The sequence below is a fragment of the Ornithorhynchus anatinus genome, chromosome 1 (genome assembly GCF_004115215.2).
Source record: "Ornithorhynchus anatinus isolate Pmale09 chromosome 1, mOrnAna1.pri.v4, whole genome shotgun sequence".
Taxonomy (NCBI): Eukaryota; Metazoa; Chordata; class Mammalia; order Monotremata; family Ornithorhynchidae; genus Ornithorhynchus; species Ornithorhynchus anatinus.
Window position 1 is genome coordinate 170,230,570 of NC_041728.1, and position 27,114 is coordinate 170,257,683.

Sequence of the window (27,114 nt, forward strand, 5' to 3'; positions counted from 1 at the left end):
ATGGCGAGGTGGCGTCGACGCCTCCGCCCTTCCCTCCGTCCGTCCTTCCCCCTCCACCCCTTCCTGCCTCCTCCTGCCCCCGGCGGGGCCTCGGACAAAAATGGCGGCCCGGGAGGAGAGAAGCGGCCCAAATGGTGGGCGGAGGGGGAGCGGGCTTTGCGCATGCGCCACCGGCAGCCCCGGGGTGTGCGCATGCGCAGCTCTCAGTCTCTCTCTCTCTCTCTCTCTCTCTCTCTCCCCCCCCCCCCGGCGTCCCTCGTCGTCTTGACAACGGGCCTGGTGTTCATCCAAGGACCTGTTGCCCCCAACCTCTGTGCGAAGCGCTGGGGCGAGGGGCGCAGAGAGGGGGGCTTGGAGGGCTTGGATGGACCACTGCATCTGCAGGACACCCCAGCCGGGCCAGGACGGGTTTGCGAGCTCTTGCAGGTTCTGGGGAGGGAAGTTCAGCTCTGCCCCCCTTCCCTCCCCGCAGCACTTGTGCATAGTTGCATAGATTATTTATCACTCTATTTATTTTGTGAATGATGTCTCCAGATTCATTCATGTATTGAGCGCTTACTCTCTCCCCCTCTTCAAAGGAGAAGCAGCGTGGCTCCGTGGAAAGAGCCCGGGCTGGGGAGTCGGAGGGCATGGGTTCGAATCCTGGGTCTGCCAGTTGGCAGCTGTGTAACTTGGGGCGAGTCACTTCCCTTCTCTGGGCTTCAGTGACCTCATCTGTAAAATGGGGATGAAAACTGTGAGCCCCACGTGGGACAACCCGATCAGCTGGTATCCCCCCCAGCGCTTAGAACAGTGCTTTGCACACAGTAAGTGCCTAGCAAATACCACTATTACTATTATTATTATTACTGAGAGCTCACCCCTCCCAGGAGGCCTTCCCAGACTCAGCCCTCCCTTTCCCTCTGCTCCTCCTCCCCTCCCCTTCCCCCTTTTCCCCCTTTCCTCTCCCCACAGCACTTGTGTATGTTTCTACAAATTATTTATTACTCTATTTTGTTAATGATGTGTATATATTCATTCATTCAATCGTATTTATTGAGCGCTTACTCTCTTCCCCTCTTCAAAGCCCTACCGAGAGATCACCTTCTCCAGGAGGCCTTCCCAGACTAACCGCCCCCCTTTTCCCTCTGCTCCTCCTCCCCTCCCCATTCCCCCACTCCCTCCCTCTGCTTTACCCCCTTCCTGCTTATTACTGCACATAGTAAGCGCTCAGTAAATACTATTGAATGAACGAATATGTGCAGAGCACTGTACTAAGCGCTTGGAATGTACAATTGGGCAACAGATAGGGACAATCCCTGCCCAACAACGGGCTCACAGGCTAAACGGGGGAGACGGACAGCAAAACAAAACAGAACAAAACAAAAGTAGTCTAGCGTCAATATCATCAAGATATATACACATCATTAACAAAATAAGTAGAGTAATAAATAAGTATCTATGATTCTATTTATCTTGATGGTATTGACGCCTGACTACTTGAACAAAATAAGTAGTGTAATAAATAAGTATATATCTATGATTCTATTTATCTTGATGGTATTGACGCCTCACTACTTGTTTTGTTTTGTCTTCTGTCCCCCATTTAGACTGTGAGCCCGTTGTTGGGCAGGGATTGTCTCTCTCTGTTGCCAACTTGTACATTCCAAGTGCTTAGTACAGTGCTCTGCACAAAGTAAGCGCTCAATAAATACGATTGAGTGAATTAATGAATGAAAACATTCCCACTTATTTTGTTTTGCTGTCTGTCTCCCTCTTTTGGACTCCGAGTCCGTTGTTGGGCAGGGATTGTCACTATCTTTTGCCCAATTGTACATTCCAAGCGCCTAGTCCAGTGCTCTGCACATAGTAAGCACTCAGTAAATGCGATTGAATGAATGGAAATTTCCAATTGCAGCGTTTAACACCTGCAAACCTCAAGGCTCAAGTCTCTTGTTTCGGGCCCCTTTGTCTCCTTGTTAAAAATACCACACTGGAGGGGAAAAGCCTAATTAATGCCAGCTACCCCTCAAACGTTAGCTGGTGACTGCCACCGGATGCCCTCGCCCTTTCCTGGACTCTAAATGTTAATTTGGTATGCAGAGATGACATATTATTAGTGTTGTAGTCCTGTGAGCCCATTGTTGGGCAGAGATTGTCTCCATCTGTTGCCAAATTGTACTTTCCAAGCACTTAGTTCAGTGCTCTGCACACAGGAAGCGCTCAATAAATACGATTGAATGAATGAATGAATGTGAGGTCTACTGATGCCCTTGCAAAAGCTGGGTGTGTTTTTCTTTCAGAGCCATGGTGAGTAAGAAGAAAGAAATCCCACTGCAAGTAAGTTCTCAGCATTTTCTCTATGGGCAGTTCATCTAGTGACATGGAATTTATCTTACAAGGTCACTGAGGGCTTTTTTTTTTAATGGCATTTGTTAAGCGTTTACTATGGGCCTGGCACTGTACTAAGCCCTGGGGTAGAGACAAAGAAATCAGGTTGGAGACGGGCCCTGTCCGACATGGGGCTCACAGTCTTAGTCCCCATTTTACGGATGAGGTACCTGAGGCCTAGAGAAGCTAAGTGACTTGCCCGAGGTCTCAAAGGAGACAGGTGACAGAGCTGGGATTAGAACCCAGGTCTTTCTGACCCCCAGACCCGTGCTCTATCCACTGGAACACACTGCTTCTCACCCAGATTGGGCAGCCTTGAGATTTGTTTCTCTTCTTTCTAAATAGAATAGTATTATTTCTTTCTAAATAAGAATAATGACGTATATTTGTTAAGCGCTTACTTTGTGCCCAGCACTGTTCTAAGCGAAGCTGTAACCTCAGGAAAGCATGCTCAGGGACCTGACAGGATTCCAGAACCACTTTTCTCCCAGAAAAGACAGTTCCAATCAAAAAATAAGTTGCAAGACAGTTCCAATCAAAAAATAAGTTGCCTTGTTCCAGCCTGATCGTCCCCTTATTTTTGCCTCGTTTGCTTTTGTAATTTCCTCGCACCTCCGTCTCTGTTAATATCCTGGTTATGGAAGTGCCAGGCTCTGATTTGTGGCAGTGGGAAGGACAGGGTGAACCCCTCCCTTTCCCTCTGCCCCTCCTTCCCTCCCCATCGTCCCGACTCCCTCCCTCTGCTCTACCCCCTTCCCCTCCCCACAGCACTTGTGTCTATTTGTACCTATTCATTACTCTATTTTATTAATGATGTGCATTTATCAATGGTTCTATTCATTTTGAGGGTAGTGATGCCTGTCAATATGTTTTGTTTCTTTGTCGGTCTCCCCCTTCTAGACTGTGAGCCCATTGTTGGGTAGGGATTGTCTCTCTCAGTCGCCGAATTGTACTTTCCAAGCGCTTAGTACAGTGCTCTGCACACAGAAAGCGCTCGATAAATACAATTGAATGAATGAATAAATGAATGAATGAATGCACCAATCTTTGAAATGCTCACCATTCTCATTCACCCAAGGGGACACCAAGAAAACCAAATACATCTCTTAAAAGCAGCAAACTAATAATTCAGTGGATCTGAATTTTAATCCTAGCCCTGCCTCGGGTCTGTTGTGTGACTTAGGGCAAGTTATTTAACTTCCCTCTATCTCTGTTTCCTTATTTGTAAAATGAGGATTCAATGTCTGTATTTTCTCTACTGTAGACTGTGAGCCTATGCAAAGCAGGGACTGTGTCCAATCTGAATAATAATGTTGGTATTTGTTAAGCGCTTACTATGTGCCGAGCACTGTTCTAAGCGCTGGGGTAGATACAGGGTCATCGGGTTGTCCCACGTGAGGCTCACAGTTAATCCCCATTTTACAGATGAGGTAACTGAGGCACAGAGAAGTTAAGTGACTTGCCCATATACTGTCTACCCCCAGTGCTTAGTCCACTGCTTGGTACATAGTAAGTGCCTTAAAAACCCCACAATTATTATTATTACTTATTCATTTTTGTGTCAGTATAGACTCCATTGTGTCTTTTTGGGAGGTGAGGTACTTTAAGGTAGAAACAGAGTCTTTCAACTGATCAGATAAAGCCATTTTCCTGAATTCCTGCCCTTAATTCAGCATTTATCATTTGGAGTGCAGGTTACCATCAATAATCAGGAACTTTGGGAGGAAATGCTCTGTTCAAAAGGACTGACAGGTAAAGAACTTGGCATGTAATTAAAAATATTTAATTTTATTGCTTTTCGAATACACTTTCTTCAAAATCCCAACGATGTAGAAACAACCAATTATTTATCCAGGTGATTTGAGCAGTCTGCTTTTCCTCCTCTCTCATCACTTCTCCTCCCCATTTTTCTTGTCATTCTTTCCCTCTCCCTATCCACTTGCACGCTTCCTCTTCCTATATCCATCTGCTCCGCTACTGGCCTCCCTGCCTATCTCTTCCTCACTCTACTTAGTAGACTTTCCTTATTTCTCTAAATTGTAAGCTCCCTGTGTCTACCAACTCTGTTGTATTAGGACAAGACCTGGACTTGCTTTGAGAAGCATCATAGCATAATGGATAGAGCACGGACCTGGGAGTCAGAAAGTTGTGGGTTCTTATATTGGCTTTGGCACTTGTCCGCTGTGTGACCTTGGAAAAGTCACTTCACTTAGCTGGGCCTCAGTATCCTCATCTGTAAAATGGGGACTGAGACATTGCGCCCCATGTGGGCAGGGGCTGGGTCCAACCTGATTTGCTTGTATCCACCCCAGCACTTAGTACAGTAATAATAATAATAATAATAATAATAATGTTAGTATTTGTCAAGCGCTTACTATGTACAGAGCACTGTTCTAAGCACTGGAATAGATAGAACGTAATCAGGTTGTCCCACGTGAGGCTCACAGTCTCATTTTACAGATGAGGTAACTGAGGCACAGAGAAGTTAAGTGACTTGCCCACAGTCACACAGCTGACAAGTGGCAGAGTCAGGACATGAACCCATGACCACTGACTCCCAAGCCCGGGCTCTTTCCATTTAACCACGCTGTTTCTTGTACATAGTAAGTGTTTAACAAGTGCCATAATTATTATTTAGGCATACCCTCTTTCTGAAATACCTGGCCAACTCAGAGAAGCCGTTTCCAGTCATTTACATTTCTTCTTGGGGATTATGCCTTTGGGACCCAGTATCTGCCTAGAGCAGCTCTTGAATGAATGCCTTTAATAAGAAGAATAATAATCATAATTATGGTATTAACACTGTTCTAAGAGCTGGGGTAGATACGAGGTAATCAGGTTGTCCCACGTGGGGCTCACAGTCTTAATCCCCATTTTACAGATGAGGTCACTGAGGCACAGAGAAGTAAAGTGGCTGGCCCGAGATCACACAGCAGACAAGTGGCGGAGCCGGGATTAGAACCCATGTCCACTGACTCCCAAGCCCGAGCTCTTTCCATTCATTCATTCATTCATTCAATAGTATTTATTGAGCGCTTACTATGTGCAGAGCACTGTACTAAGCGCTTGGGATGAACAAGTCGGCAACAGATAGAGACAGTCCCTGCCGTTTGACGGGCTTACGGTCTAATCGGGGGAGACGGACAGACAAGAACAATGGCGATAAACAGCGTCGAGGGGAAGAACATCTCGTAAAAACAATGGCAACTAAATAGAATCGAGGCGACGTACAATTCATTAACAAAATAAATAGGGTAACGAAAATATATACAGTCGAGCGGACGAGTACAGTGCTGTGGGGAGGGGAAGGGAGAGGTGGAGGAGCAGAGGGAAAAGGGGAAAATGAGGCTTTAGCTGCGGAGAGGTAAAGGGGGGATGGCAGAGGGAGTAGAGGGGGAAGAGGAGCTCAGTCTGGGAACGCCTCTTGGAGGAGGTGATTTTTAAGTAGGGTTTTGAAGAGGGAAAGAGAATCAGTTTGGTGGAGGTGAGGAGGGAGGGCGTTCCGGGACCGCGGGAGGACGTGACCCGGGGGTTGACGGCGGGATGGGCGAGACCGAGGGACGGTGAGTAGGTGGGCGGCGGAGGAGCGGAGCGTGCGGGGTGGGCGGTAGAAAGAGAGAAGGGAGGAGAGGTAGGAAGGGGCAAGGTGATGGAGAGCCTCGAAGCCTAGAGTGAGGAGTTTTTGTTTGGAGCGGAGGTCGATAGGCAACCACTGGAGTTGTTTAAGAAGGGGAGTGACATGCCCAGCTGCTTTTGGGTGATACTTGAAGTCTTTTGAGTTGGAAGAGTTGCCCAGAGATGTGGAAGTGTATTCCAACTCCTTTTTTTAATGGTGTTTGTTAAGTCTTACTATATTCCAGGCACTGTTCTAAGCATTGAGGTAGATACAAGCTAATCAGGTTGGACACTGTCCTCGTCCCACGCGGGGCTCACAGACGTAATCCGCGTTTTACAGATGAGGGAACCGAGGGCCCAGAGAAGTGAAGTGACTTGCCCAAGGTCACACGACAGGCAAGCGGCAGAGTCGGGATTAGAACCCAGGTCCTTCCGACCACCAAGCCCCTGCGTCATCCACTCGGCCACATTGCTTCTCTGCATCCGGGTCTCTTGTTTGATCCTCCAGCAGGGCTGCATGGAACACATTGAACAGGAACAGGATCGGGTCCACTACACATGTGGACTCTGTCCTACCCGGTTTGCTTGCCTCCTCCCCAGCGCTTAGTACAGTGCCTGGCACATCGAAAGCGCTTTTAACAACTACCTTTATTGTTAATAATAATAATAATGTTGGTATTTGTTAAGCACTTACTATGTGCCGAGCACTGTTCTAAGCACTAAGGTAGATGCAGGGTAATCAGGTTGTTCCATGTGGGGCTCACAGTCTGAATTCACATTTTCTAGATGAGGTCACTGAGGCACTGAGAAGTTAAGTGACTTGCCCAAGGTGACCCAGCGGATGGGGGCAGAGCCAGGATTAGAACCCACAACCTCTGACTCCTAAACCCGTGCTCTTTCCACTGCGCCACTCTGCCTCTCTACTCATCCCTGCTGTACTCCACTGGCAGCGGGGAGTGGATCGGACGGGGCACCCTCGGCTCTCATCCGGCCAACCACGCTGGTGTGAAATAGCCAAAGCCAGTCTGCTAGGACGGTTCCGGAGACCAGATATACAGATGATATGAAGTGCTTTTGTAGCTCTCATAAATGCCACTGACTCTCCATCTCTTTGCCCCCTCCTACCTCACCTCCCTTCTCTCCTTCTCCAGCCCAGCTCGCACACTCCACTACTCTGCCGCCGCTCATCTCCTCACTGGGCCTCGTCTTCGCCTGTCCTGCCGTCGACCCCCGGCCCAGTCCTCCCGCTGTCCCGGAATGCCCTCCCTCCTCACCTCCGCCAAACTAACTCTCTTCCCTTCCTCAAAGCCCTACCGAGAGCTCACCTCCTCCAGGAGGCCTTCCCAGACTGACCCCCCCCCTTTTCCCTCTGCGCCTCCTCCCCTCCCCATTCCCCCACTCCCTCCCTCTGCTCTACCCCCTTCCCCTCCCCACAGCACTTGTCTATATTTCTACGTATTTATTACTCTATTTTATTAATGATGTGTATATATCTAGGATTCTATTTATTTTGATGGTTTCGATGCCTGTCTGCTTGTTATGTTGTCTGTCTCCCCCTTTCTAGACAGTGAGCTCATTGTTGGGTAGGGACTGTCTCTTTCTGTTGCTGAATTGTACTTTCCAAGAGCTTAGTTCAGTGCTCTGCACACAGTAAGCGCTCAATAAATACGATTGAATGAATGAATGAATGAATGGACTGATTGGGAACAGGTAGTGAATCCCCATTTCAGAGATGAGGAACCTGGGATACAGAGAAGTGACCCACTCAAGGTCATACAGCAGGCAAATGGCAGAGCCAGGATTAGAACCCAGGTCCTCTAAATCCCAGGCCCACGTTCTTAGCACGAGACCATGCCGCTTTCCTTGATGAGGTACCTCAGAAGTTGCTACGCTCTGACCTTTTACCATTTGTTCTGTTAGATAGTGGCGATGGTGGTGACTTTGAGAGCCTGGGCATTTTCTGTGGGCTTTTTTTTTCATGGTATTTGTAAAGCAATTACCATGTGGCAGACACTATGCTAAGCACTGGGGTAGATACAACCTAATCGGGTTGGACACAGTCCCTGTCCTACATAGGGCTCACAGTCTTCATTTCCATTTTACAAGCGAGGTAACTGAGGCTCAGAGAAGTTAAATGACATGCCCAAGATCACACAGACAAGTCGTGAGAGCCGGGATTAGGACTCGGGTCCTTCTGACTCCCATTCATTCAGTCGTATTTATTGAGCGCTTACTGGATACAGAGCACTGTACTAAGTGCTTGGAAAGTACAATTCAGCAACAGAGATGATCCCTGCCCAAGAGTGGGCTCACAATCTATAAGTGGGGAGGCAGACAACAAAACAAAACAAGTAGATGGGCATCAATAGCATCAAAACCAGGCCCGTGCTCTATCCACTAAGCCACACTGCATTCCTTTGTTGAGAAAGAGTATTTTATAGGTGATAAGCAGGGTGGTTTTGTATTCTACATACACACAGACACACACACACACACACGTGAATTAGCAAGTATTTTGCCAGTAGAGAGCTAACTGGGGTATAGCTGTATTTTGCTAACAAGACTTGTATTTTATTCATGCATTCATTCAGTCATATTTATTGAGCGCTTACTCTGAGCAGAACATTGTACTAGGCACTTGAGAGAGTACAGTACTACAATAAATAAGCATTCACTGCCCACAGTGACCTTACAGTCTAGAGGTGGAGGCAGACAATATAAATAATTACAGATATGTACATAAATATTCATTTTGAATAAATTAGTGCCTGAAATCCAACATAATTATTCCCAAGTAATTTTCTGATGTGTTTTCAGTTGTTGATGTCTATCAGAGGTGGTGTGGGCCATGCAAAACGGTAGTGAGCCTCTTCAAGAAAATAAAAAACGAACTCGGAGATGACCTTCTGCATTTTGCCGTGGTAAGACGCTGCCGAGAACAGTGTCAGTTCTTCCATGTTAAAAAAAAAACAACCCTCAAAAATAGGGAAAAGAAAATGTAAGTTGCCTTCTTCCAAAAAATAAAGTTAGACCATATTCATTGTTCTGCCAGCGTTTATCGTAACACTATCTTTTCTCTGAATGTAAAGATTTTTCTAACCCAGCGAATGAAATAGCACAGCCCTGGGAGTTACAGGACCTAGGTTCTATCCTGGATCTGCCACATACTTGCTTTGTGACCTCGGGCAGGTCACTCTGCACACAGTAAGGGCTCAAAAAATACCACCGATTGACTTTCTTGTCTTATGCCGTCGTGTCTTTTCCGACCCATAGCGACACCACGGACACCTCTCTCCCAGAACGCCCCACCTCCATCTGCGATCGTTCTGGTAGTCGATCCAGAGACTCTTGGTAAAAATCCAGAAGTGTTTTACCATTGCCTCCTCCCGTACAGTATTCTTGAGTCTCTGCCCTCGACTCTCTCCCATGCCGCTGCTGCCCAGCACGGGTGAGTTTTGACTTGTAGCAGACTGTCTTCCACTGGCCAAGCTAGGAATGGAATGGGTAGGCCTCCACAGGCCTCCACTTGACTCTCCCTCCCATAGTCGAAACTGGTAGAAGACTGGAAACTCTCCTGGTGCGACCCTCAGAGGGGAACCGATTGACTAGAGAAACCATTTTCAGGCAAAATGAAGCCTGCCCCATTCTATTAGCACTGCTTGGAGTCATACTGGTGATTTAGCGGGCAAGTGGCAGAGCCGGGTCCTCTGACTCCCAGGCCCGTTTTCCTTCTAATAGGACAAGCTGCTCCTCACGTAAGGAAAATAGCCTTACACTCTGCCTTTTCCCCTGTCATTTATTTTGACATCTGACTCCCCTTCTGCAGTGTAAGCTCCCTGTGGGCAGAGATCGCATCTACCAACTCTATTGAATTGTACTTCCCAAGCACTTAGTACAGTGTTCCGCACACAGTAAGCACTCAGAAATACCGTAGACCGATTGATTGATTGATTTGAACGATGACCTCCTCAGGGAAGAGACATTTCCAAAGAATTTCATTTGGATCCTTGAAGTGTCCTTGTTCTCCCTGGCTAATGAGACATTCCAAATATTTTGACTGTAGACTCTAAGTTCACTATGGGTTGAGAACATATCTACCAACTCTGTTGCATTGTACTCTCCCAAGCGCTTAGTACAGTGCTCTGCACACGGAAAGCGCTAAATAAATGCCAGTGATTGATTCATTTGCACTTTCTGAAAATGACCTTTCACGGGCGTGACCAGAAAATGTCTTTAGAATATAGCAGAAACCTTTAGCTTATATTCATCTATATGAATATAGCAATATATAACAATATAGTGCATATTTATATTTAGCTATAAAGGATATAGGAGAAGATATTTAAAAATAGTTTGCCTCTCCCATCAGTAATCTGGATAAATTGGCTGGCGTTATCGAGTTGTGTGAATAAATCGCCAGCAGCAAATAAATGCCTGCCAAGAACATAAAATGTCTATGATAAGCATTCTTACCTTTGGTTGTGTCTAGGCAGAAGCAGACTGCATTGCTGCCCTAGAAAAATACCGAGGAAAGTGTGAACCCACTTTTCTATTCTATGCTGTGAGTAGTTTGTTTTGATTTGCTATTTACAAGTAGAAACAAAGATCCCTCATTCGTCTTTTGGTTTGGACAGTAATTCCACTGTGGATGTTCTCAAGTATGGTTATGGTAATTTAAAAAGAGGTCCGTGAAACTACATACATGGTCGAATCAGTATCAAACATTTCTCAACTTTTCCAGCTACACCACTGTGCACATCCCCATCTGACAATTAGCAAATTTTATATTAATTTAGGCTCCAAAGTTGTAGGAACGAAGAGTTTGAATTTGCACTTTTACTTTCATGATGTGAATTTTTAGGCTATTTATGTTCCCTGTCAATAACTGGACATTTGTAACATTAAAATCTTCCTTTTTCCTGCATCTACTTACAATTAAGTCATTTAATAAGAGAAATATTCCCAAAAAATTAGAAATGCTGACATTTTAGATAAGCATGAACATGCTGATTATTTGAGGATTGAAATATTAATGAAAATGATTATCTAAAGCATCATTTTCAATTCACTGACTAGTTAGAGTAATTGAATAATGTAAGTTAGCCCTGGCAACCGTATCTCCCCTCTGGACTGCAACCTCACTGTGGGCAAGGGACATGTCTACCAACTCCATTATGCTGTTATATCGTACTCTCCCAAGCGCTCAGTACAGCACTCTGCACACAGTAAGCTCTCAATAATACATTTGATTGATTGGTAAGTGCTCGATAAATAAGATTGATTGATTATGACCCATAACGGGAATATAGACACACGGGGAAACCAAGTCAAAGAAAGGTTTAATAATAATGATGGTATTTGTTAAGCATTTCTATGCACCAAGCACTTTTCTAAGCGCTGGGATAGATACAAGGTAATCAGGTTGTCCCAAGTGGGGCTCACAGTTTTCATCCCCATTTTCCAGATGAGGTAACTGAGGCACAGAGAAGCAAAATGCCTTGCCCAGGGTCACACAGCTAACAAGTGGCAGGTTCAGGATTTGAACCCATATCCTCTGACTTCCAAGCCCGTGCTCTTGCCACTAAACCACGCTACTTCTCAGTAACCTCTAAATAATAATAACCTCTAACCTCTAAATAATAACCTTTAATAACCTCTAAAGCCAAAATGGAAGTGATTTCAAAAGTGAGTGAAAATAGAGCCAAGTTGATCTGACACCCAATTTAGCCTTGATTAAAATCGAATTTACGACTAGTCTTGTTCATTCAGTCAGTCGTATTTATTGAGCACTTACTGTGTGCAGAGAACTGGACTAAGCACTTGGGAGAGCACAACGTAAGAGACGTGGAACAGGCATGCACGTCACTTGTGATGGGTAAAACTGAGTAATAAAAAGCACACCCAGTGTCTGTGCTGATAATTTTGTCATGTATTCTAGGGTGGAGAATTAGTAACTGTTGTAAGAGGAGCAAATGCACCGGTATTACAGAGGACAATTGTGGACCAGCTAGGAGCAGAAAAGAAGGTTTTGGATCAAGAAGCTGAACGAAAAGTGGTAAAATTTGGGATAGTCAGTCGCTTCGGAAACATAGAAAGCCCAAATAGTAAAAGTTGACTCCGTCTCATAAAGCTGTTTTTATCTCTACTTCCCTCTTCAACTGCTCTTGTTGGGTAAACTTGAGAAAATCACATTTAAACAGTTAGAGAGTTTGCGCTCAGGCAGTAAAATCCATTTTCTCTCTGCAAAACAGGGGAGCTTCCTGATAATAATAATAATAATAATAATGTTGGTATTTGTTAAGCGCTTACTATGTGCCGAGCACTGTTCTAAGCTCTGGGGTAGACACAGGGGAATCAGGTTGTCCCACTTGGGGCTCACAGTCTTCATCCCCATTTTACAGATGAGGTAACTGAGGCACCGAGAAGTTAAGTGACTTGCCCAAAGTCACACAGCTGACAAGAGGCCGAGCTGGGATTCGAACCCGTGACCTCTGACTCCAAAGCCCGTGCTCTTTCCACTGAGCCATGCTGCGTAGGAAAATTTGCTAACAGAATCTCCTTGATATTCCATTGTGCCCATTCTTGAGCCCATTGTGGGCAGGGATTGTCTGTCTTTATGGCTGTATTGTACTTTCCAAGCACTTAGTACAGTGCTCTGCACCCAGTAAGCGCTCAGTAAATACAATTGAATGAATGAATGAAAGGGTGACGCAGAAAAGGGGGCGAGAAGAGAAAGTGAGGACCTGAACTACCTCCCAGAGCCCCTGAGTCCTTGCTTTTTATCAGCTCCTTCTCCCTTCCTCCAGGAGAACGAGGAAGCCACCTGTGTAACTCATTCATTCATTCAATAGTACTTATTAAGCACTTACTATGTGCAGAGCACTGTACTAAGTGCTTGGAATGTACAAATAGGCAACAGATAGAGACAGTCCCTGCCCACTGATGAGTTTACAGTCTAATCTGGGGAGACAGACAAAAACAATATTGAGCGCTTACTGTGCGCAGAGCACTGTACTAATCGACGAGGTGCCCCACTGGCACGGTCTCCTATAGCTTATTTGGAAAGTAGTGCGTCTTAGTGGGAAAAGCAAGTGGCTGGGTGTCAGAGGACCAGGGTTCCGATCCTGATTCTGTCACTTTCTTGCTGTGTAACGTTGGACCAGTCACTTCACTTCTCTGAGCCTCAGTTTCCCCACCTGTAAAATGGGGATTCAATGCCCATTTGACCTCCTTTTTAGACTGTGTGGGACAGGGACCGTGTCTGACCTGATGATTGTTCTTTGCATATAATTTTTTTGCCAGATTTGCATTTATAACTATAATTGTATGATTTATTTTGCATAATACATATTGTATTAACTGTATAATTGTAATTTTATAATTGTATAATTTATCATTATAATTTAGAATTATTGAACGGTGTTGTTCCTTCAAATACTGCACTTATTTTAAAATGTAACTTTCCTGGGGTAACCCTAGACTGCTAACCCTGTCACCAGAATATGGATATAGCAAAGAAGCTTTAGTCAGAATATTGCACTTAATTCATGGTCCCTCGGTTCAGCATCACAGTCGGAATACTGGAGGCGACGATACCCTTTGGCAAAGATTCCTTGAGAATGGAATTAACTAAACTTAAGTGTATGGGAATCCTTTCTGCCGCAAACCTAAATTTGCTTGCCGTCAGACTGACAGCATCTGTTGGGTAAGCTCGCTGTGGGCCGGGATCGTGTCTGCCGACTCTGTTGTATCGTCCTCTCCTAAACGCTTAGACAAGTGCTCCGCACACAGTAAGTGCTGCATAAATAGCCAATGAGTCAGTGATTGTGAAAACTAGTTCAACACAGTCTGGTCCAGAGTTAACTTTTGTGCAATTGAACACTTTATACCTTTTTTAAAAAAGAAAAACATTTCTCGTTGTTAACGTATACGAAGAATGGCGTGTCTGGGTCTGGAGTGCAACAGGCTGTATATCTCTTACTTTCTAATCGTGTGTTATTTATACTAGATTAAAGATGAAGCTCTCTGGGACAAAAAAGAAACCGTTCTCGACGACCGAGATTTTGGGGAACAAGATGAAGCAGGTAAGTGAGATTCGGTTCAAATAGGCCTGACAGACAAAAGTGTCTTAATTTCTAAATCGATAAGCCAGTGGTAATCGGTAGTAGTAAAGTTTATTACTTTATCAGGTCACATCAAACCCAACTGTCCTTTGATTCCCTTCCTTGTGGATAGAGATCATGTCTACTGACTCTGTTATGTTGAATTCTCCCACGTGCTTGGTACTGCAAACAGTAAGCGCTCAATAAATACGATCGATCGATTTATTAAGCATCTTCTGTTTGTGTAGCACTGTATCCAGCACTGGGGAGAAGAACGTGAGTGGGTGGAGTCACCCACATGTCTGTAAGCCTGGAGAAAATTGGTGCCAGAACCACAATGACAGATTTAAAGGAATGTAAAAGAAAAGGCCAACCGTCAGCACAAGAGCCGTAGTGCGTCGTAGCTAGCGGATTCATTCATTCAATAGTATTTATTGAGGGCTTACTATGTGCAGAGCACTGTACTAAGCGCTTGGAATGTACAATTCGGCAACAGATCTGAGTTCTAGGGTCCTCGCGGCTCAGCCTGGCGGTCCCAAAAGTCAGAGCCACAGTCATGGCCTTCCCAGTGATCGAAAAATGGAGAAGGCCTCAGGATGCCCGTGTTTGATTCCTGCCTGGGATGGAGCAGGGGCTGATGAGAGCTCCGGGCCCAAGGGTTGATGCGCCCCATGGGTCGGCCCTAAGGGGAGCCCGAGTTTGCGAGGGCCTCGCCCCGTTGCCGCTGTGTGAGCCCCTCTTGGGTTGGAGCAAGGGCCGATGGGAATTCTAGTGGCACTTGGGGTGGGAGCATCGTCTCTCCCACATCATCCACCCTGGCACCCGACACGTGGGACCGGTTATCAATCATCGATTGTATTTGAGCACTTACCATGTGCAGAGCATGGTGCTGAGCGCTTAGGAGAGAACAGTACAACAGGGTGAGTAGACACAATCCCTGCCCACCTAGACTGTTGCCACTTTTTGAGCCCTTCCCGGGCGGGAACAGGGACCAATGGAAGGGTTCCTGGGAAGCAGCATGGCTTAGTGGAAAGAGCACAGGCTTGGGAGTCAGAGTCGTGGGTTCTAATCCCTCCTCTGCCACTTGACTGCTGTGTGACCTTGGGCAAGCCACTTAACTTCTCTGTGCCTCAGTTCCCTCATCTGTAAAAATGGGGGTTAAGACTGTGAGCCCCACGTGGGACAACCTGATCACCTTGTATCTACCCCAGTGCTTAGTACAGTGCTTGGCACATAGTGTTTAACAAATACAGTAATTATTATTATTCTTATGCATGCACTGTACCAAGCACCAACACTATGCATTGTACTAAGCACTAAGCACTATATGCCAGAAACAAAACCCACATTCCCTACCCTCAAGGTGATAATGATCTTCCAAAGCACAAGCTTCCCCTTTTCTTCTTAATAGGGAACCCAAGAATAACTATTAGTTTGTTTGCTTGGACATCTATTAAGCATTTTTTTTAAAGTGTAGGGCAGTGTTGCTTAGTAGGTAGAGCGCAGGTGCATATAAGCTTTTGTTAAACACTTAAGTACCACTTAAAAAAAATTAGGGGAAAGAGCAGAAATGTTGATTTAGAACTATATTACTAATTTGCTTATAATAATAATAATAATGATGGTATTTGTTAAGTGCTTACTATGTGCAGGGCACTGTTCTAAGCGCTGGGAAAGATACAAGTGATCAGCATGTCCCAAGTGGGACTCACAGTCTTCATCCCCATTTTACATATGGGGTAACTGAGGCACAGAGAAGAGAAGTGAAGTGACGTGCCTAAAGTCACACAGCTGACAAGTGGAGGAGCCGGGATTTGAACCCATGACCCTTGACTCCCAAGCCCGGGCTCTTTCCACTGAGCCACGCTGCTTCTCTTATCTCTCTCCATCCCTTTCCAGATGATTAAAAATTTCTCCTTAATCGAGAAGTATAACTCTATCTGACTTACAATATTGATTTTTTTCATCATTAGCTATTTCTAGAGAAGAGTAGATATTTTCAATTAATAGCCTGAGTTGTGATATCTGGGAAACTAACTACTTATGTTGACCTGCTCATATCCTCATATCGGCGTTATGTTACAATAATGAATCCCCAGAGCCAGAAGGAAGGAAAAAAAAAAGGTTGGGGGAGAACCTCCCCTGCAGAGGAATTTAAGAGTAAGAAATCCACTTCGGGGTGGGAAGGAGAAAACCACCATTTGACTGATCAATCTAAAAATGAGAGCACATTTTGTACTAAGTTGAGAAGAAGAGAATTCTTTTGGAGAGCAAGCTAGAGAAGCAGCATGGCCTAGTGGAAAGAGCAGGAGCCTGGGAGTCAGAGGACCTGGGTTCTAATCCTGGCTCTGCCATTTGTCTGCTGTGTGACCTCATTCAAGTCAGTTAACTTCTCTGGGCCTCAGTGGTCTCATCAGTAAGATGAGGATTAAAACTGCAAGTTCCAAGTGGGACAATGACAGTGTCCAACCTGATTAACTTGTACCTACCCCAGTGCTTAAGCTGATTCATAGGTAAGCACTTAACAAATACTTTAAAAAAAAAAATTTCATCAGGAGTGTAGGACTTAGTGGAATCAGAATGAAAGAGTAAAATTAGAAAATATTTGTAGCCATGGATGAAGTGTTTATTATTGTGTCAAAGAAGCCTTGTGCCTCCATGAGTTGATTAGATAACCTGGATTCTGAGGTCCTCAAATAACAGACTTCATCCCCCCTTTTCCTCATCTTCCACTTCCTTCTGCGTCACCCTGACTTGCTGCCTTTTCTCTTCCCCCCCACCTCCCAGCCCCACAGCGCTTATGTACGCATCTGTCATTTATTCATTTGTATTGATGTTTATCTGCCTCCCCGCCTCTAGACTGTGAGCTTGTTTTGGGTAGGGATTGTCTCTTTTTATTGCTGTATCATACTTTCCCAAGCACTTAGGTCAGAGCTCTGCACACAGTAGGTGCTCAATAAATACGAATGAATGAATTAATTAATTAATTAATGAGAATTCTGAATTCCTTTGCTGGCTTTACCGCTCATCTCAGACCATATGTGTTTTTTCCTTTCTACAGGGAGGGTAATGATACTTTCTTACTATACCTGTTCTGAAAATTATTGTGAGGCACTAAGAAAATAGGATCTATGATATAAGATGAATAATCATAAATAAGTATACAATACTAAACATCACTGACTAATGATGGAGATTGTAGAGCAGAAAGTAGTGTGAAATGCATGTGTCTTTTGCTTCATTGTAGTTTCATGTGAAAAATCTTGTACGCTAGCAATTATTAAACCAGATGCTATCGCTCATGGAAAAATGGATGAGATTATCACAAAGGTAAGAAAGGCACCAACTGTCTACTGATGACTGACCCCAGCGCATAGAACAGTGCTTGGCACATAGTACTTAAAAAAAACCCATAATATATACGCTACAAGCACCAAGCCCTGAGTTTTAAACTGACCTTCTAACAGCCCCTCTGTGTTTCCAAAATATCTTGGGAATCAAAAAGACCAGTGCATATCCTCTGCCTTCAAGCATGCCCACGTCTCCCCATCCTAAATAAATCCTTTCTTGACCCCCTGCCCCATCCAGTTATCATCCTATCTATCTCCCTCCTACCCTTCCTTTCCAAACTCCTAGAGCGAGTGGTCTACACTCACTGCCTTGTACTCTCCCAGTTGACTGCTCCACACATAGTAAGTGCTCAATAAATATAGTTGATTGATTGATGGACCTGGCTTGGTTTGGTAAACACAGCCCAAGTGAAAGGAGGATTTGACTTCAGTTGGGATTCTGACAAAGACCGTATTTTTAATGTTTTATTTGCGGTAGGGTGTTTTCCTCACTGCTTCCTTTTCACTATTAAATCCCTCGCTTGGCCAAGATGAAGATAGGCCCGTGTCATTGTTTATCTAAGCACGTTTCATGGCACTTTGCTTCTACAGATCCAGGAAGCTGGATTTGCCATTTTGGCTCATGAAGAAAGAATCATGACAGAGTCAGAAGCAAAAGAATTTTACCAACACAAAGCTAAGGAGGTCAGTTCTTTTTCCTACCTCCTAAGTAAAGCTGTGGTCTCGCTCTACTGCAAGCAAAGAATAGGCTTAGGCAAGATTTAGACTGGGATAAAGAGAACAAAATAGTGTTTCCATAAATGTCTTGCTTGGATTTGTATAGTTATGCTAAGACCTTCAACTAGTTGGGAGGGGGTGGTCATGTGGTAGGCTGGAGTCCAAGGAGAGCAGCATTTGAACGAACTTAGGTTAGTAGAAAACAACCCTTCCGACTAATCCCACTGGATTCCACGAGAAGACTTGCCTGCCTGCCTGCTTTGTGATCTTGGGCAGGTCACTTACCTTCTCTGTGCCTCAGTTTCCTCACCTGTAAAATGGGGATTCATTAGCTTTTCTCCCTCCTTAGACTGAGAGCCCCGTGTGAGACAGGACCCTGATTAACTTGTATCTACCCTAGTGCTTATAAGCAGTGCACGTAGTAAGCACTTAACAAATAACATTAAATTAAAAGATTTGAAAATAAGACATTTGTGCCCTCTTGCAGATTTTTCTAAAACTAATCATTTTATTCTAAGTTTTCATCGAACTGGGCATCATTTACAGTCACAGATTTTGGTATAAGTATCCAATGGGTTCAGGAGCAGTATGTGGCTTACTGGAAAGAACATGGGCTTTAGAGTCAGAGAACCTGGGTTCAATTTCCACCTCTGCCACCTGCCTGCTGTGTGACCTTGGATAAGTCACTTCACTTCTTTATGCCTCACTTTCCTCATCTATAAAGTGAGGATTCAATCCCTGATCTCCCTCCTCCTTAGACCATGTGCCCCATGTGGGGCAGGGACATGTCCGACATGATGGGGAAGGTATTTCTTAAGCGCTTACTGTGTGCCAGGCATTATTCTAAGTGCTGGGAGAGATACAAGGTCATCAGGTTGTCCCATGTGGAGCTCACAGTCTTCATCCCCATTTTACAGATGAGGTAATTGAGGTACAGAGAAGTGAAGTGACTTACCCTAAGTCACACAGCTGACAAACGGCGGAGTCAGAATTAGAACCCACGACCTCTGACTCCCAAGTCCGTGCTCTTTCCTCTGAGCCACGCTGCTTCTCCTTGTATCTTCCCCAGTTCTTAGAACAGTGCTGGACACACAGTAAATGCTTAATAATTATTATTATTGATAATAATAAAATAATAAACCCCATCGGTCATTAGTGTTATCATTCCATCTTTGAACTTTGACCGAAGGGCACCAAGTTAGACTTGAGTGGCTTCAGAGTTTTCTTCTGCTACGGGGTGGGAGGGGAGAATGTTTTACATGCATTAATAATGGACTTCTATGCCAGTGTGACTTGTGGTTTCTCCACTGTGTAACTGTGGCCTCTGAAATGTGTAGGAAACATTTGAAAAGCTGGTAGAGTTCATGTCCAGTGGACCGTGCCATCTGCTGATAATCTCCAAACCGGAATGTGATGAAGATGTGGTAACTGCCTGGAGAGACTTCATTGGGCCAAGCGAAATTGAAATTGCTAAGAGAGAACACCCTGGAAGGTAGTAAAAAAATTACTGAATTTATTTGACAGAAAAATCTCCGAGTGGGCATTTCTCCTACAGTACGATTGTCCCGGTCCTGCCAATCTTCGTGTTATTCCCGAAGACCTGTTGTGTCAACAGTTGTCTCAATCAATCATATTTTTTGAGCAGTTACTGTGGGCAGAGCACTGTACTGATCCCTAGGTATAACAGCAGCCAGAGTACAATAGAGTTGGTAGACACAGTCCCTGTCCACACCACAGTAATCACAGACGTTAATATAAATAAATTACGGAGGTATATATAAGCGCTTTGGGGCTGAGGGAGGGGTGAGTTAAAGGGGGAAAATCAGGCAACGGAGAAGAGAGTGGGAAAAGAAGAAATGAGGATTTAGAGAAAGGCCTCTTGGAGGAGGTGTGCCTTCAGTAAGGCTTTGAAGATGGAGAGAGTAATTGTCAGCTGTATATGAAGAGGGAGCGTGTTCCAGGCCCGGGTAGGACGCGGGCGAGAGGTCGACAGCAAGAGAGATGAGATCGAGGTACAGTGAGTAGGTTGGCATTAGAGGAACAAATGTGCAGGTCGCGCTGTAGTAGGGAAGCAGAGCGGTAAGGTAAGAGCAGTTGAAGTGATTAAGTATTTTATAGTCCTTTTAAAGGTTGGCACACTATAGGTCAACACTCCCAAGGAAACTTGCAGAGAAAAGTATGACTTGGCCCAGGTCACACAGCAGGCAAGTGGAAGAGCTGAGATTAGAGCCCAGCTCTTCTGACTTCTAAGCCCATGCTCTTTCTACTAGGCCTCGCTGCTTCACCTGTTTCTTGGGCTTCACTTGTTTTTCTGACACTTATCAGTGGTCACTGGAACCAGTTTGCTTTGCTTAAAATCAGTTTCCAGTAAACAGTGAATTTTAAGTACTCGTAATCGGTTCTTTTCGAGATGCTAATAAATAACTGATAAACGATGTTCCTCATCAGCATGTCATCTCCCTGAAAGTCCCTTCATGGTATCTATGCTGCTTTATTCGTCCACTGGGTACTATCCAAATTGCATAATGAAGACCTATGTGATAGGAGAAATGACTATTTCTAGACTCTAAGTAGTGGGGTAGAAAGGAGACGAGTAGCAGTAATCCAGTAAAAGACAGGAGAGACAGAAAGACATGGAAAAAGAGACACTCAGAGCAAAAGAAGGAATGAGTCAGGCAAAGAGCCAGGGAAGCAGCCTGGTCTGATGGAAAGGATGCAGGTCTGGGACTCAGGAGAGCTGGGCTGTAATCCCAGCTCCACCCCCTGCCTGCTCTGTGACCTTGGGTAAATCCCTTAACTTCTGTGGGCTTCTGTGACCTCCTCCCTCCCTCCTCTCCCCCACGTAGGCCGTGAGTCCAGGGGGACGGGGCCTGTGTCCAACCTGATTATCTTGTATGTAGCCTGGCGCTTAGGACAGCGCTTGCCAGAAAGTAAACACTTAAATATCATTAAAAGATCCGTTAGGGTATCGTTTTAATTTAGGCTATCTGCCGGACTTTCAGAGCACACACCCAACTTGAAAGCAGGGAGTATGATTTATAATTGGGTGATTTAAATAATCTGCCACTCTGTTTAGAAGGGTTTTTAAACTACAATTAGTTCCACATACTGCACCACGGCAAAACAACAGCTAGTAGTGTAAGCAGATCTCCCACCCCGCACTGCTAAAAGTTACATTTGATAAGAATAAAAGCAAAGAATTCCTTAATTATCAATAGTTTATTACATTAATAGCTGTCTCCCCCTGTTGACTGGAAGCTCATCGTGGGCGGGGAATGTGACTGCCAAAGCAGCGTGGCTTAGTGGAAAGAGCCCAGGCTTGGGAGTCAGAGGTCATGGGTTCTAATCCCAGCTCCACTGCTTCTCAGCTGCGTGACCTTGGGCAAGTCACTTAACGTCTCTATGCTTCAGTTACCTCATCTGTAAAATGGGGATGAAGACTGTGAGCCCTACGTGGGACAACCTGATTACCTTGTATCTACCCCAGTGCTAAGAACAGTGCTTGGCACATAGTAAGCGCTTAACAAATACCAACATTATTATTATTGTTATAGTGTTCTCTCTCAAGTGTTTACTACAGTTCTCTGCACATAGTAGGAGCTCGATAAATACGATTGATTGAAGGAAAGAACCCATCCAAATGCATTATCAAGTGAATGAAAGAACCCAGTAGTTTTAGTTCTACTTTATATAATTTTTTTTTTAGGAATAGAGTTCAAATCCATAGGTAGTATAGTATGAGAGACAGAGGAATAATTTTACATTGTTCTCATTCAAATATGAGAATTCGACCCAAAAATCTTAAGGATAGAGGATATGAGTTTACCCATCCCATCCTAAAGTATTAACCCTTAGTATTATTTCATTTCTTCATGTGAGATTATACAGGGCAAGGAAGAATCATTTTGTAAGGACTTAATGGGGCTGATTGTGCAGTGATTGGGTAGAGACTTGGTCATTTATCAATGGTGTTTATTGAGTAACCCTGGACTAAGCACTTGAAAGAGAATAACAGAAATGAGATACTGTCCTCAGAGGTTTACGATCTAATTGGGTGACCTCTTCTCCCCCTCCTTTCTGCGTCACCCTGATTGCCCCCTTTGCTCTTCCCCGCCTCCCAGCCCCACAGCACTTATGTACTTATCTGTCATTGTATTTATTTCTATTAATGTCTGTCTCCCCCACCTCTAGACTGCAAGCTCACTGTGGGGAGGGGATGTGTCTATTTATTGTTGTATTGTATTCTCCCAAGTGCTTAGTACAGTGCTCTGTTACAGTAAGTGCTCAACAAATACGATTGGATGAATGAATATGAATTATTTTAAAAGACCGAGTGTATGGGAAGGAGCGTGTCTCAGTGGAAAGAGCATGGGTTTGGGAGTCAGAGGTCGTGGGTTCTAATCCCGGCTCTGCCACTTCTCAGCTGTGTGGCTTTGGGCAAGTCACTTCACTTCTCTGTGCCTCAGTTCCCTCATCTATAAAATGGGGATGAAGACTCTGAGCCCCACGATGGACAACCTGATTACCTTGTATCTACCCCAGCGCTTAGAACAGTGCTCGGCCCAGAGTGAGCGCTTAACAAATGCCACTGTTATTATCCAAGAGGAAGAAGTGAATATATAAATGAAATTTTTAAAAATATACATAGATACATAGATTCTGAAGTCAGGAAATAAAATAAAATATAAGAGTGGCTGGTAGTTAATACCATTGTTAATTATTCAGGGAAGGCTTCCTGGAGGAAGTGAGATTTCAGAAGGACTTTGAATATGGAAAGAGTCGGGAAATGGTGGATTTGGTGGAGGGAGGGAGTTCCAGGCCGGAAGAAGAGACGGGGAGAGTTGAGAGTAAAATAGAGGTGGAAGATAATTTCTTTGACATTTGGATGTGTTACTTAATGTTCCTTAAATCTTATCACATACAGTCTCCGGGCCCAGTATGGCACAGAAATGCCATTTAATGCAGTCCACGGCAGTGAGAACCAAGAACAGGCCGCTAAGGAGCTTGCATATTTTTTCCCCGGTTTTAAAGTTTCAGATGAGACTGCAGAAACAAAACAGAGGAAGACACCCCAGAGAACTTTGGCTTTGATTAGACCTGGAATCTTAAAAGACAAGAAAGGTGAGTACGGCATACTAACATATATCTTTCCCAGGAGAAACCATGTAAAAACTTACTTTTGTCTCTTACAGAGGATTGAAACCAAATTAATGGCCAGTAGCCAGATAAACTTCAAAATACTGAATCTTGGGCATTCTCCCAATATCTATGTTATCACCAGGCAGGTTTGGTAAGATCGGTGTAGCCTAGTGGAAAGAACCCTGGCCCGAGAGTTAGGAGACTCGGGTTCTAGTTCCAACTCCACCACTTGCCTACTGGGTGACTTTGGGCAAATCACTTACCTTCTTAATCCCTTGGATTGTGAGCCCCATGTGGGACCGGGACTGCGTCTGACCTGATTATACACACCCGTGCTCAACAGTACTGCTAGTAACTGCTAAAAAAATACCATTATTAGTAGTAGTAGTAGTAGTAATAGTAGTGGTGCATCTTTTCCTCTCCCCCGTCTCCTGGAAAGATCATCCAACCTTTGATGCACTGAAACTGTCTTCTTTTTTCTCCTCCTATCTCTCTGGCTGCTCATTCTCAGTCTCTTCGCAAGCTAATATTGTGCCTCCCACCCTGTAACTATTGAAGGCCCTCAAAGTTCAGGTCTGCATCTCCTCCTATTCTCTATCAACACCCACTCCCTTGGAGAACTCATCCACTCCCTTGGCTTCAACTACCACCTCTATGTGGATGAGTCCCAAATCTACATCTCCAGCCTTGATCTCTCTCCTCTGCAGTGTCATATTTCCTCCTGCATTCGGGACATTCATTCAGTTGCATTTATTGAGTGCTTACTAAACACTTGGGAAAGTACAGAACAGCAATAAAGAGAGACAATCCCTGCTCACAATGAGCTCACAGTCTGTGGGGGGAGGGGGGGTGGCGGCAGGAGGCTGACATCAATACAGGTAAACAGACATCGCTATAGATAAATAAAATGACAACTATATACATAAGTGCTGTAGGGCGGCGGGCGGGGGGGGCGGGGGGACACGAGCAGAGGGAACAAGTCAGGGTGATGCAGAAGGGAGTGAGAGATGAGGAAAAGTGGGGCTTAGTCTGGGAAGGCCTCTTGGAGGAGTTGTGCCTTCAGTAAGGTTTTGAAGCAGAGGAGAGTCATTGTTTGGCAGATATGAGGAGGGAGGGTGTTCCAGGCCAGAGGTAGGACGTGGGCCAGGGGACAGGGGAGTACGAGGCCCGGTGAGGAGGTGAGCGGCAGAGGAGTGGAGTGTATGGGGTGGGCTGGAGAAGGAGTGAAGTGAGATGAAGTAGGAGGAGGTGAGGTGATGGACTGCTTTAAAGCCAAAGATATCTCTACTTGGGTGTCCCACTGACCCCTCACATGTAACATGGCCAGAACAGAGCTCTTCATCTTCACACCCAAACCTTCTCCTTCCTTTCACTCTCCCATCACTGTGGACGGCACCACCATCCTTCTCGTCTCACAAGCCCATGATCTTGGTGTTTTCTTCAACTCATCTCTCTCATTCAACCCATGTATTGAATCTTTCTCCAATTCCTGTTCATAGCATCACTAAAATCCACCCTTTCCTCTGCATCCATACTGATATCTCACTGATCCAAGCAAATATCCTTTTCCGCTTTGACTTCTGCATCTGCCTCCTTGTTGACAACCCAGCCTTCTGTCTTTCCCCAGTTCAGTCCATACTTCACTCTGTTGCCTGGGTCACTGTTCTACGAAATGGTTCAGTTCACGTTTCCTCACACCTCAAGAATCTCCAGTGGTTGCCCATTCCCCTCCTCATCAAACAGAAACTTCTTATTAAAGGAGGTGAAACAGAGGTGGAAGACAGCTTCCAAAGAAATACTAGTAAATATTGATCCCAGCCTCAGAACCATAATAATAATTATGGTATTTAACAACAATAATAATAATAATGATGGTACTTAAGTGCTTACTATGTGCAAAGCACTGTTCTAAGGACTGGGGGATACAAGGTGATCAGGTTGTCCCCCGTGGGGCTCACAGTCTTCACCCCCATTTTACAGATGAGGGAACTGAGGCCCAGAGAAGTGAAGTGACCTGCCCAAAGTCACACAGCTGACATGCGGCGGAGATGGGATTAGAACCCATGACCTCTGACTCCCAAGCCCGTGCTCTTTCCACTCAGCCATGCTATTTGTTAAGTGCTTAAAATGTGCGAGGCCCTGTATAAGATCTGGGGTGGATACAAGCAAATCAGGTTGGACAAAGTCCATGTCCCACGTGGGGCTCACAGTCTCCATCCCCATTTTACTGATGAGGGAACTGTGGCCCGGAGAAGTAAAGTGACGAGCCCAAGGTCACACAGCAGACAAGTGGCGGAGCCAGGATTAGCACCCACGACCTTCTGACTCCCGGGCCCGTGTTTTAGCCACTACGCCATTCTGCTTCTCACGTGATCTCAGCTGTCAGAGGGGCAATTCATTTCTGGATTTTTCAAATCTTCAGACTCTTCCTTGCCGACCTACCAGCCTGAAGGGTTCTGGGTAGTGCCCGGAATCCAGGGAAGCGGTCAGCAGGGGAACACAGGCCCCACAGCAGCCCCGGGGAAGTTCCCGTCCATTAGGCCAACCAAGAGGTCCATGCGAGAATACAATTCCATGAGAAAAATGCTATCCTGTCATTTTTCCAGCCTTTCCATACTGAGTATTGACTGATCAATCAATCATATTTACTGAGCGCTTATTGAATGCAGAGCACTAAGTTCTTGGGAGAGTACAATATAACAGAGGTGGTAGACATGATCCCTGCCCACAGCGAGCTGACAGCCTGCAGGGGAAGACAGACATTAATATGAATGAATTATAAATATACACCCTAGTGTGGCGGGGCTGATGGAGGAGTGAATTAAGGGTGCAAGGGTGACGGAGGAGGGAGACGGAGAAGAGGAAATGAAGGCATAGTCAAGGAAGTCCTCTTGGAGTAGATGTGCTTCTAATAAAGCTTTGAAGGAGGGGGGGAGTGAATCTCCATCTGATACGAAGAGGGAGGGCGTTCCAGGCCAGAGGCAGGATGGGGGCAAGAGGTCGGCAGCGAGATAGATGAGATAGAGGTACAATGAGTCGGTGGACACCAGAGGAGCAAACATATGGGCTGGGTTGAAGTAAGAAATGAGAGCTTAGGTAGGAAGGGCTAAGGTGGTGGACTGCTTTAAAGCCTACGGTAAGGAGTTTCTGTTTAACGTGCAGGTGGATGGGCAACCACTGGAGTTTCTTGAGGTGTGGGGAAATATGATCTGAACAGTTGTGAAGTACGGACTGAATTGGGATGAGACAGGAGGCTGAGGGGTCAGCGAGGAGGCAGATGAAGTAGTCAACACGGGGTAAGATAAGTGCTTGGGTGGATTTTAGCAATGTTGTGAAGACTGAACTGACAGGGTTTGGGGACACACAATATGTTGGTCGGATGAGAGAGATGAGTCGAGGATAACGCCAAGTTTAAGAGATTGTGAGACAGAGAGGATGGTGGTGCTGTGTGCAGCGATGGGAAGGTCAGGAGAAGGACGGGGTTTGGGTGGGAAGATGAGTTCTGTTTAGGACATGTTAAGTTGGAGACGACAGTGGGACGTTCAAGTAGAGACGTCTTGAAGGGAGGGGGAAATGTGAGAATGCGGTAACAAGTTGGGCTAGGATAAATGCTCAATGGAAGCACTTCTCCTTTTCTGTTTTGACTACTGCATCTGCCTCCTTGTTGACAGACAACAAAACAAAACAGAACAAAACAAGGAGTCTGGTGTCAATATCATAAAGATAAGTAGAATCATAGATACATACACATCATTAACAAAATAGAGCAATAAATAAGTGTATATCTATAATTCTATTTATCTTCATGGTATTGACGCCTA

General features: G+C 45.1%; 1 protein-coding gene across 8 annotated transcripts in view; it reads left to right on the forward strand.

Annotated features, from left to right (window-relative positions):
- NME9 (NME/NM23 family member 9) overlaps positions 1–27,114 on the forward strand; it is a 33,616-nt gene continuing 6,502 nt past the window's right edge. For 2 of the 8 annotated variants that reach the window (XM_029066919.2, XM_039913403.1), the window contains exons 1-11: positions 252–426; positions 2,283–2,319; positions 4,065–4,122; positions 8,803–8,906; positions 10,475–10,546; positions 11,924–12,040; positions 13,994–14,069; positions 17,335–17,417; positions 18,029–18,121; positions 19,492–19,646; positions 23,079–23,275. In XM_029066919.2, the coding sequence (XP_028922752.1) occupies positions 365–426; positions 2,283–2,319; positions 4,065–4,122; positions 8,803–8,906; positions 10,475–10,546; positions 11,924–12,040; positions 13,994–14,069; positions 17,335–17,417; positions 18,029–18,121; positions 19,492–19,646; positions 23,079–23,275 (1,054 nt within the window). In that variant the 5' untranslated portion in view covers positions 252–364. Of the gene's footprint in view, positions 135–251; positions 427–775; positions 807–2,282; positions 2,320–4,064; positions 4,123–8,802; positions 8,907–10,474; positions 10,547–11,923; positions 12,041–13,993; positions 14,070–17,334; positions 17,418–18,028; positions 18,122–19,491; positions 19,647–23,078; positions 23,276–27,114 lie in introns of those variants that run through there. The other 6 variants (XM_029067017.2, XM_029066929.2, XM_029066952.1 and 3 more) reach the window with 6 other exon arrangements.